This window comes from Akebia trifoliata, chromosome 16 (genome assembly GCF_017979445.1).
Source record: "Akebia trifoliata isolate Shusen 1 chromosome 16, ASM1797944v1, whole genome shotgun sequence".
Classification (NCBI taxonomy): Eukaryota; Viridiplantae; Streptophyta; class Magnoliopsida; order Ranunculales; family Lardizabalaceae; genus Akebia; species Akebia trifoliata.
The window spans coordinates 18,112,155-18,124,848 of record NC_141390.1 but is presented as its reverse complement, the minus strand read 5'-3'; the positions used below and the strand labels follow the sequence as shown (position 1 = coordinate 18,124,848).

The following is a 12,694-nucleotide window of genomic DNA, read 5'->3' as shown; positions in this document are numbered from 1 at the left end:
CATCATTTGGAGATACCTTCCTTGTTCTTCTATTCGCAATTGTAGACTTCTCTGGATCTACAAAAGAACTAAAAACCAACTTATCAGATTTCTTCAGTCTTTTTTGCTTTAAAGAATTACCCTCATCTTGTCTTGTGTTTAAAAAAAAACAGTACTTTATTCTTGAAGAATTTTCTATTATCAGTTGATCAAATTCAAGAGTGGGATACCTCTTGAAGCAATTTATATTCAATCTTAATTTATTCAAACAATTCTTATTATTTATATTATTTAAATAAACATCAGTTTGGCAAATGCATTCTATCTAAAATGTAGATATAACATATACCAAGGTGTTTAACAAAAAGCATACCACTTAATATAAGGGTTAAAGAGTACCGACTTTCTTTTTCACCTTTTTTTTTTTCGCACGCCTTTGTGTTACTCTATAGTTTAGAAGCTTTGAGTTTTTTAAACCTACTTTTCTTTAATAAGATAAAGCATAATAATTTAATTAACCAAAAGCATAAGGAGAAATAAGGTATGAGTCATTATCGTCAAAACTAACTTAAATTTAAACTTTCATTTCTTATTTTATCTTCCAACTGTCTCTCTTTCGTACCACCAAAAAAGAAATTCGTGTTCTTGGATGGTGCATCACACTTGTAATCCAAATCACTATTTTAAAGGTTTACACCTCGAGGTTCACCTTAAGCTGAGACTCACTAAAAAAGCCTAGAGATGCAAAGAAGAAATAAAAGAAAAAAAAAAAAAGATGAAATGTATGTCCAAGATCAAGAAATTCCCAAAAGGTTTACGCCTCAATGTGAGGTGTAACTGAGGCTTACACCTTTTTTCATGGCATACACCTCACATTAATTAATTTTTTTTTTTTTTCTAAATGATTTTATTCTATGGAGTCACTTTTTATGTAAGACACTTAGGCCCTCATCTATCGAAAATGAAAAGAAAAGAGGAGGCGGGGGGAACCATCATCCCCCGACCTTCATAATGATCTCTGTGCAAAATTTTGCAGCGTCTGTCAAAAGGAGAAACAGTATATACAACAACGATACCTACATTAAAGGAACTTAGAAATCTATAGCCAAAGAGACTGATAAATTTATGTGTCTGGAATTGAGTTTCTACCTTAAGAACAGAAGCACTTGCAAGGAATGGACATTGACAAAGTTGTAGGGTTTGCTAGAGCCAAAAAACTAAGGCACAAGAATACAAATTCATGTGGCTTAATATTTAGAGTTCTTTTTTTTTCATTTTTGGTAGATTACACCAACATCTAGTTCAGAAAAAATGTTTTGCTGCACAAATACTACAATTCTGGAGTTTGTTATGGTTTGAAAGAACCCAAGTCTCCATAACTGAATTTTAAGTAGAATTAAATGGCTAATTAACATATGACTTCTATAATTGCCACAATGTCTCTTTCCTATTCCTTAGGAACAATGTGCATTAGCCAATGTCTAATTTCTTTGCAACATATTTGCTAGATTTAGCAATAAGTGACATATTAATTTAATAAGAGCAGATTGACAAAGAGACAACTTATTTTATTAACAAATATTACCGATTACAACATCCTATGAAAAAATCCAAATAAAACTAGGCAGCAATATTCATTTGAACAAAAGTTTTTATTACTAGCTTTATTCATCTTCCAGTTGCATGGAGTCTCTGAATCTTCGTCAATCTTTTGCCTCGCGTACATTGTCGTCCTTCAAAAGTCTTAGTGAGCCATCCATTTTCCTTCCAAAAAATATTATATCCAATTGCGACACCAATTACCACTCCGCATCCATATCCTATCAACATAAATATTTTCCAATCAAATACACTTGAGTTCTTGAGTTCTTGGATCATTGTTGGTGGCATCACATTGACACCTGTGCATTTCCTTGACAATGGAGGACCACATAATTTTGGATTTCCTTCATAAGAATCATTAGAAAATGTATCAAATTGTTTACCATGTGGAATGCTTCCTTCAAGATGGTTTTGTGTAACGTTCAACACGGCAAGGAAATTAAGAAAAAGTAGTTGCCGAGGAATCTCCCCTGAAAGCTTATTTTGAGAGAGATCCAATGACTCAAGTTGTGTCAAACTCCCGAGCGATGATGGAATGTGATCAGTGAGGTCATTGCGAGACAAATTTAGTAGAATAAGAGATTTGAGATCTCCTATCACTTCTGGAATTTCACCTTCGAATCGGTTGTTGGAGAGATCTAGTGTGGCAAAGGTGGTCAAGATTTTCTCTAATACTCTTTCTTGTCCTTTGTACGAGAGGGTCACTGAGATATGATAATACCTATTATAATCTACAATATAAATCAGACTGGACTCATTCCCTACCACCATCGTCATTGCTTTCCAGCTTTGAAAGTATTTTGCCGGCAAAGGACCTGTAAATCTATTGGAAGAAATATCTATGACATGCAACATTTGAAAACCATAATCCGTTCGAGAACGTCCAATAGGACCATAGAATCTGTTAGATCTCAATACAAGGACACGTAACAAAGGCAGTACCTCAAGCCAAAAGGGAAATACATCTTGTAACAGATTATTTTCCAAATTTAGAACTTGTAGGCTATTGTAATTAGCTAAACATCTTGGCAAATGTCCTTCCAAATGATTATGAGAGGCTTCAAAGATTTCCAATTGACTCAAATTACAAAATGATTTAGGAATTTTTCCAATTAAATCATTATCACTGAGTTTCAAGAACAATAACTCTCTGCATCCACCAAGTTTGGCTGGTATCTGCCCACTTAGATTGTTGGCAGATAAATCTAAGTATTGCAGATATGATAGGTTTCCAATCTCAGCAGGTATCTTCCCTGATAATCTATTATTAAACAGGAACAAAAGAGTGAGATCATTGAAAAGCCCGATTATTTCAGGATGGATTATTCCTGAAAAGTTATTGTCATTGAGTTGCAAGTATTGGAGTTGAACTAGAGAGACCATGAAAAGAGGCAAAGGACCATCGAGGTTGTTGAGTGACAGATCAAGATGGATAAGGCCGGTGCAAAATCCAAGCTCATTGGGAATGCTGGAATGCAAGCTTGTATTCGAGAGATATAGGCTCTGGAGCATCCTAAGGTTACCTATGGAAGATGGTATGGGCCCACTACTAAACGGGTTATTAGATAAATCAAGGTATGTGAGGTTAGTTAGAAGGCCAATTTCGGGGGGTATCTTACCATTGAGCTTGTTCATTTCCAAACGAAGGACTAGGAGTTTGGTAAGATACTTGATTTCTGATGGAATCGGTCCCTCCAATGAATTACTACTCAAGTCGAGCAATTGTAACTTTTGTAAATTACTAAGCTCATGTGGGATCGCACCAGATAAGTAATTGTTGAAAAGAAACAGAGCTTGGAGATCTAAGAGATTTCCTATCTCAGAAGGGATCACACCTGTGAAATAGTTGTTGTCCAGAGAAAGAGAAGTGAGTTTTGAAAGAGACCCAATTTGAATTGGGATTTCTCCAAACAAGCTGTTAAAACCGAGTTCTAGGTTGGTGAGAGTGGGGAAAGCCGAGAAGTCGAATTCATCAAGTGTACCATTCAGGCTCTGATCAAGGAGTTCAATCTCGACGACGATCTCGAAGTACTCGTCGCAATGAATTCCAATCCAATAGCAAGGATTGGTGGCATCAGACCATGAATCCATAATAGATCCAGTCGAATTGAACAAACTTTTTTTCCATTTGAGCAAAGCTTGTGCTGATGATGATGATGATGTTGTTGATGCCGAAGTAGTCTCTTGTTGTATTATAAGAAGAAAAGCAAAAGAGATCATCAGAAAGACAAAGAAGAAAGTTTTGTTTTTCATATGTAATGTTATAGCCATGACTGACTTGAATTGAATGACTATCTCTCAAGAACCATATTGTATTTATACATTATTATTACATGGAAGACACAGAGCACAAAGTCTTTCCTTGCTATGGGCTGTTTTGCTCAACAGGATTACCACATCAGCAATACTACTGTCCCCATTAAGTCAAGGTTGGTAAAGTTTATAATAACAAGATATATCTAAAAAATATTTAATAGTATTGAATATTCAAATAAAATAATGATAATAGGGATTTTTCATAAAGCAATAAAGTAAAGCACTTGACACTCTAAACACTCCAAAAGCCATCATCGTCTATCACTGGCCTTATTGGAGTAATGGAACGAGACCCTTGTTTGAAGGGCAATAAGGATATTGTTATTTTTCTTAATAAAATTTTCTTTCTTCTATCATGGATCTTATTGGAGTAATGGAATGAGATTCTTGTTTGACAGGTAATAAGGATATTGTTTTTTATTTCTTAATAAAGTTTTCTTTCTTCTATTACAGACCTTATTGGAGTAATGGCACGAGACCCGTGACTTCGAATGACTCTATCTGTCAAAAATCATATTATATTTATAATTATTATTATATGGAAGACAGAGAGCACAAAGTGTCTCTTACGTTTGACTAGATCTAGAGCACGTTGTAACGTTTCTCTTACGTTTGACTAGTCTCCGACTCTCGACCTAACGTGTCTCTTACGTTGGATTAATGGAACGAGAGACCCGTGTTTGACGGATAATAAGAAACTTTTTTTTTTTTTTTTTAATAAAATTTTCTTTTTAAAAGATCAAAGTCTGAACTCAATTGAATTTACATACATACCACTGTTAATTTTAGTTACATAGCTACCCCAAATATGTCCATCATTCACGTGTCTCATTTGATCAAAAGGAATATGAATTTTATCATTTTTTCTTGATAATAATATCATCATTTTTTTTGGGAATCGAGGTATCCAGACTTCTTAGACCACTTGACTAATCTTCGAGGCACGTGCAACTCCCTTTCCTACATGCACCGGGGATAAATCCCCGAGGGTGGCCCCTAAGGTGGGATTTGAACTCAAGACCTCCGCTTCCTGAGGTGTGGTCTTAGTCATCTCACCAACCTTTCGATGTTTAAGTCACTATTTTCAAACCAATAAACTTATATTTTAATTGTATCTCAATTCCTTTTAAGTTCTAGTGTCATTTTAGTTTTGAAAAAGTTCAGAAATCTATATGTTTAAATGCACTCATCTATTACATTTGTTGCATTTTTCGAAAAAATAAATGAATATTCCTTTCAAATGTAAATTATTATTGTTATGTACTAATTTTCTATAATGTTATTTATATAAGGTGATGACAATTAAATATTTCCATTACTTAAAAGAGATCATTCGACAAGGACCTGGATGCATCTATCACTCTCCACACCATTTGCATGTATATATTTTTAAAATTGTTAGACCTTTCAGGGCTACGTCATGCACTATAAACATGTAATATGATAAGTTGGTCCCTAAAATATATTGTAACCTAAATATGATTGTCTAACAATGTATTACACTAAATGGTTTTATTGCTACTCTCCATATTCCGTTAGAGAAAAAAAAGATGTAAATACTTTTTATTTTTGAAAAACAATTACTCAATGGACCCTAATATAGTGTTTTTCCCTAAATGCCCCTAACGTTTAGGTGGTAACTTAGTAAGTTAAAAAAAAAAAAAAAAAAAACCCAACTAAACGCACAATGATTTTATACCATTTCTCTTACCTGGATTTTTCAAAGCTTATTATGATGCATTCCGAGGATCAGTGACCACGGATGAAAAACAATATACTCATCATTTTGAAGATTTATACATAACTTTTGATTTAGATGTCTATTTCATTAATACCATATGTTCACTTTGGGTATTTCATTAGTATCTATCTAGTGAAAAAATTGATACTTCCCAAAGTAGAGTATTCAACAAAGGATAAGTTCACCACAATCACTGGATAGATATTCATAAGATACCCAAAATGCATATATATAATAATGCTCAAATGGTTGGCAGGTCAAAAGTTATTTTTTAATAAAGATTAGAGTTGTATTTCATCGTTCTTAAACAGAAAAGCGTCAAAATTCGTCATTTGACAATGGTAAATTGACTCTTTTTTTATTTAAAAGCGGAAAAATCCAGCCCTATCCTTATCGATAGGATAACTTTTAATCTAGATGTTTACTTTGATATTATTGTTTATACATCTCAAGGAAAAATCCAGCCCTATCCTTATCGATAGGATAACTTTTAATCTAGATGTTTACTTTGATATTATTGTTTATACATCTCAAGTACTCTATGAATTCCTATGGAGAATTCATTAATCTCAAAAATAACATATTTGTTACTTTTGCAAAGTGGTAGATTTGACGATTTCGTCATTGAATAATTCTTCACAAAATAGCCTAAAATTCCTATCTGCTAATAGTGAAACGGATACCTAAATCAAAAGTCATGCTCTAATTAAGATTGGATTTTGCAATTTTCAAACAAAAAAAATACCAATTGATAGATATTTCTGAAATACTCAAAATTCATATATACTAATAACAAAATGGATACTCAGATTAAAATGCCATTAATAAGATTGGAGTTGGATTTTACAGTTTTTAAACAAAATAAAAAACAATAGTGAATTCATTGCTTTTGAAACATCAACAAATTCGTCACTTTTCTTTTTTGTTTGAAAGTGACAAATTTGTTGTTTTTTATTTTAAAAATGACAAACTCCAATTCTAATGTTACTTAGAGCATAAATTTTTATTTGAATATCCATTTAACTAGTATTATATATTTATTTCGAAAAGATCTATCAAGTGACACATTAGTCACCTTCAAAAGCAATTAATTCATTACTTTTAAATAAGTAAATTAGTGAATACATTACAACCTTAAGCGTTAAATCTCATGCATGCGACAAATATTTTTTCTCCTTTTTTAAATTGGTTTTGCACTCAAACACCGTCAAGTTTTCCACGACAAACTATTTTCCTTAGATTTTATCGTGCAATTAAATACACACTAATTTTAATTAGAGGGCTTTTGATCTATGTTTTCATTTAATTATTATTATATTTGCATCTTAGTATCTTACAATGAACTACTCGATGACCAATGGTGAGATTCTATTCAATAGAAAATTCATCACGTTTAAAATTGATGATTTCCCTACTTTTTGACAAATAAAGTAATAAATTTGCCACTTTGCAAAAGTAATAAATTCATCACATTCAAAATTTGCCACTTTTCGACCTAACGCGTCTCTTACGTTGGATTAATGGACCGAGAGACCCGTGTTTGACGGATAATAAGAAACTTTTTTTTTTCTTTCCTTTTCTTTATAAAATTTTCTTTCTGAAAGATCAAAGTCTGAACTCAATTGAATTTACATACGTGCCACTTAATTTTAGTTACATAGTTAACCCAAATATGTCCTTCGTTCACGTGTCTCATTTGATCAAAAGGAATATGGATTTTTATCATTTTATCTTAGAGACACGTGCAATTCCCTTTTCCTACATGTAACGGGGATAAATCCCCGAGGGTGGCCCCCAAGGTGGGATTTGAATTCAAGACCTCCGCTTCCTCAAGTGTGGTCTTAGCCATCTCACCAACCCTCTAGTGTTTAAGTCACTATTTTCAACCCAATAAACTTATATTTTAATTGTATCTCAATCTCTTTTAAGTTCTAGTGTCATTTTAATTTTGAAAAAGTTTTGAAATCTATATGTTTAAATGCACTCATCTATTACATTTGTTGCATTTTTTGAAAAAATAAATGAAAATTACTTTCAAATGTAAATTATTATTATTGTGTACTAATTTTCTATAATGTTATTTATATAAGGTGATGACAACTTAAGTATTTCCATTACTTAAAAGAGATCATTCGACAAGAACCCCGAGACATCTATCACTCTACACACCATTTGCATATATATATATATATAGGGTCCCGTTCGGCACCCTAAGTTTTACCACATACTTTAACAAACGCATTTTGTCTTACATGGGTTAGAAGTTTTGGAATGGACTGATTTTTGGTGAGGATGATCTCTATGGTGAGGAGATCATCCTCACCAAAAATCAGCTCATTCCAAAACTTCTAACCCCATCAAAAATGATTTACAAAAAATGGACGGTCCACTATTTTTCAACTTGTAAACATGGGGCTAAACATTTCGGAATGGGCTGATTTTTGAGGAGGATGATCTTCTAATCATAGAGATCATCCTCACCAAAAATCAGCCCATTCCAAAACTTCTAACTCATGTAAGACAAAAAACATTTGTTAAAGTGTGTGGTAAAACTTAGGGTGCTGAACATTTCCCATATATATATATATATATATATATATGGGTGGCGTTCAAGGGCCAACTTTTTGGCAAAACATTTTTCAAAACGTGAGTTAGAAGTTTTCGAATGGGCTGATTTTTGGTGAGGATGATCTCTACGGTGAGGAGATTACAAAAAATGGACGGTCCACAATTTTTCAACTTGTAAACATGGGTTAGAAGTTTTGGAATGGACTGATTTTTGGTGAGGATGATCTCCTCATCGTAGAGATCATCCTCACCAAATATCAGCCCATTCCAAAACTTCTAACTCATGTTTTGAAAAATGTTTTGCCAAAAAGTTAGCCCTTGAACGTGACCCTATATATACATATATATATATATATATATATATATATATATATATATTTTAAATTGTTAGACCTTTCAGGGCTACATTGTGCACTACAAACATGTAACATGATCAATTGACAGTGGTAAATTGACTTTTTTTTTTATATATTTAAAAGCGGAAAAATTCCGCCCTATTCTTATCGGTAGCATAACTTTTAATCTAGATGTTTAGTTTGATATTATTGTTTATACATCTCAGGTACTCTATGAATATCTATGGAGAATTTGTTAATCTCAAAAATAACAAATTTGTTACTTTTGCAAAGTGGTAGATTTGACGAATTCGTCATTGAATAATTCTTCACAAAATACCTAAAATTCCTATCTGCTAATAGTGAAACGGATACCTAGATCAAAGGTCATGCTCTAATTAAGATTGGATTTTGCAATTTTCAAACAAAAAAAGTAGTAAATTCATCAATTGATAGATATTTTTGAAATACCCAAAATTCATACATAATAATAGCAAAATAGATACTCAGATTAAAATGCCATTAATAAGATTGGAGTTGGATTTTGCAGTTTTTAAACAAAATAAAAAACAATAGTGAATTCGTTGCTTTTGAAACATCAACAAATTCGTCACTTTTCTTTTTTGTTTGAAAGTGACAAATTTGTTGTTTTTTAATTTAAAAATGACAAACTCCCATTCTAATGTTAATTAGAGCATAATTTTTTTTTTTTGAATGTCCAATTCACTAGTATTAATATGTATTTTGAAAATATCTATCGAGTGATACATTAGTCACCTTCAAAAGCAATTAATCCATTACTTTTAAACAAGTAAATTAGTGAATACTTAACAACCTTAAGCGGCAAATTTCATGCGTGCGACAAATATTTTTTCTAGATTTTTAAAATTGGTTTTGCACTCAAACACCATCAAATTTAAGTTTTCCACGACAAACTATTTTCCTTAGATTTTATTGTGCAATTAAATAAACACTAATTTTAGTTAGAGGGCTTTCGATTTACGTTTTCATTTAATTATTATTATATTTGCATCTTAGTATCTTATGATGATCTACTCAATGACCAATAGTGAAATTCTATTCAATAGTACATTCATCATGTTCAGAATTGACGAATTCCTTACTTTTTAACAAATAAAGTAACAAATATGCCATTTTTGAAAGTGAGGAATTCTCTAATGGATAGATGATAATAGCAAAATATTCATAAAATGTTAATGAGAACTTCACAACCCACCTAATAATTATGATCAACAATCACTAATCTTGATTGCACAACAATAATAATATTGAAAAATAAAAAATAATTTTTTGAGAGATTCTATTTAGGGATGCAAGTTGTCCGTATTGGCCCGAACTCGACCCGATTGATCGACAAGCCTGAGTCAAGTTATGTAGAAGATAAGTTGAGCCTAGCTTAGAGTATCTCAATTCGACCTCAATTCGATTCGAGTCAAAGCTTTGGTTGAGGGATTAAACAACCCAACTCAACCTCAACCTGATGCCTATATAATATAAAAATATAAAAGGTGTGTGTGTATATATACATATAGGGCACGTTCTTACGACCCCTGTTACGACTCACATTGCGACACACCATTTTGTCTTATATGGGCAAAAATGTTTGGAATGGGCTGATTTTTTGTGAGGATGATCTCTATGGTGAGGAGATCATCCTTGCCAAAAATCAACTTATTATGAAACTTCTAGACCGTCCAATTTTTGTAAATCAATTTTGATGGGGTTAGAAGTTTTGGAATAGGATGATTTTATGCCAAGATGATCCCCTCATCACAGAGATCATCCTCACAAAAAATCAGCTCATTCCAAACATTTTTGCCCATATAAGACAAAATAGTGTGTCGCAATGTGAGTCGTAATAGGAGTCGTAATAACGCTGTTCATATATATATATATAGATAGATACACATATATCTCTAGGAATTCAGTAGTTGTTCATTTTTGAACTCAAGATCTAGCCTATATATATATATGGTCCCGTTCAGCAACAAACATTTTGGCAAAACATTTTTCAAAACATGGGTTAGAGGTTTTGGAATGGGCTGATATTTGGTGAGGATGATCTCTACGGTGAGGAGATCATCATCACCAAAAATCAGAGAGATCATCCTCACCAAAAATCAGCCCATTCCAAAACTTATAACCCCGTCAAAAATGGTTTACAAGAAATGGACGGTCCACAATTTTTCAACTTGTAAACTGGGGCTAGAAGTTTTGGAATGGACTGATTTTTGGTGAGGATGATCTCCTCACCGTAGAGATCATCCTCACCAAAAACCAGCCCATTCCAAAACCTCTAACCCATGTTTTGAAAAATGTTTTGCCAAAATGTTTGTTGCGGAATGGGACCTATATATATGGGACCCACATATATATATATATATATATATATATATATATATATATATATATATATATATATATGGGAAATGTTCAACAACAAACATTTTGGCAAAACATTTTTCAAAGCATGGGTTAGAGGTTTTGGAATGGGCTGATTTTTGGTGAGGATGATCTCTACGGTGAGGAGATTATCATCACCAAAAATCAGCCCATTCAAAAACTTCTAACCCCATTAAAAATGGTTTACAAAAAATGGACGGTCCACATTTTTTCAACTTGTAAACTGGGGCTAGAAGTTTTGGAATGGACTGATTTTTGGTTAGGATGATCTGCTCACCGTAGAGATCATCCTCACCAAAAATCAATCCATTCCAAAACCTCTAACCCATGTTTTGAAAATGTTTTGCCAAAATGTTTGTTGCTGAACGGGACCCATATATATATATATATATGGGTAGCGTTCAATGGCAAACTTTTTGGCAAAACATTTTTCAAAACATGGGTTAGAGGTTTTTGAATGGGCTGATTTTTGGTGAGGATGATCTCTACGGTGAGGAGATCATCCTCAACAAAAATCAGCCCATTCTAAAACTTCTAACCCATGCTTACAAGCTAAAAAATCATGGACCGTCCATTTTTTGTAAACCGTTTTTTTATGGGGTTAGAAGTTTTGGAATGGGCTGATTTTTGGTGATGATGATCTCCTCACAGTAGAGATCATCCTCACCAAAAATCAGCCCATTCCAAAATCTCTAACTCATGTTTTGAAAAATGTTTTACCAAAAAGTTGGTCATTGAACGCCCCCCTATATATATATATATATATATATATATATATATATATATATATATATGGGTGGCGTTCAATGGCCAACTTTTTAACAAAGTTTTTGACAAAACATAAGTTAGAAATTTTGGAATGGGCTGATTTTTGGTGAGGATGATCTCTACGGTGAGGAGATCATCATTACCAAAATCAGCCCATTCCAAAACTTCTAACCCCATAAAAAACAGTTTACAAAAAATGGACGGTCCACGATTTTTCAACTTGTAAACATAGGTTAGAAGTTTTGGAATGGGCTGATTTTTGGTGAGGATGATCTCCTCACCGTAGAGATCATCCTCACTAAAAATCAGCCCATTCCAAAACTTCTAACTCATGTTTTGCCAAAAAGTTTGCTAAAAAGTTTGCCATTGAACGTGATCCTATATATATATATATATATATATATATATATATAGGGTAGCGTTCAATGGCAAACTTTTTGGCAAAACAGTTTTCAAAACATGAGTTAGAGGTTTTGAAATGGGCTGATTTTTAGTGAGGATGATCTCTACGGTGAGGAGATCATCATCACCAAAAATCAGCCCATTCCAAAACTTCTAACCCATGTTTACAAGCTGAAAAATCGTGGACCGTCCATTTTTTGTAAATTGTTTTGATGGGGTTAGAAGTTTTGGAATGGGCTGATTTTTGGTGATGATGATCTCCCACCGTAGAGATCATCCACACCAAAAATCAGCCCATTCCAAAACCTCCAACTCATGTTTTGAAAAATGTTTTGCCAAAAAGTTGGCCACTGAACGCCCCCCATATATATATATTTAGGAATTTTTTTAATGCATCCTTTTCCACACACACACACACACACACACACACACACACACACACACACACACACACACACGCATATATATATATATATATATATATATATATATGGGTCCCTTTCAGCAACAAACATTTTGACAAACATTTTGGCAAAACATTTTTCAAAACATGGGTTAG

General features: G+C 32.9%; 1 protein-coding gene across 1 annotated transcript; it reads right to left on the bottom strand.

Annotated features, from left to right (window-relative positions):
- Nucleotides 1–1,526: 1,526 nt before the first annotated feature.
- On the bottom strand, nucleotides 1,527–3,852 carry LOC147382696 (uncharacterized). The gene has a single exon (XM_086427217.1). The coding sequence runs from the start codon at nucleotides 3,850–3,852 to the stop codon at nucleotides 1,648–1,650; it is 2,205 nt and encodes a 734-aa protein (XP_086283343.1). The 3' UTR covers nucleotides 1,527–1,647.
- Nucleotides 3,853–12,694: the final 8,842 nt, after the last annotated feature.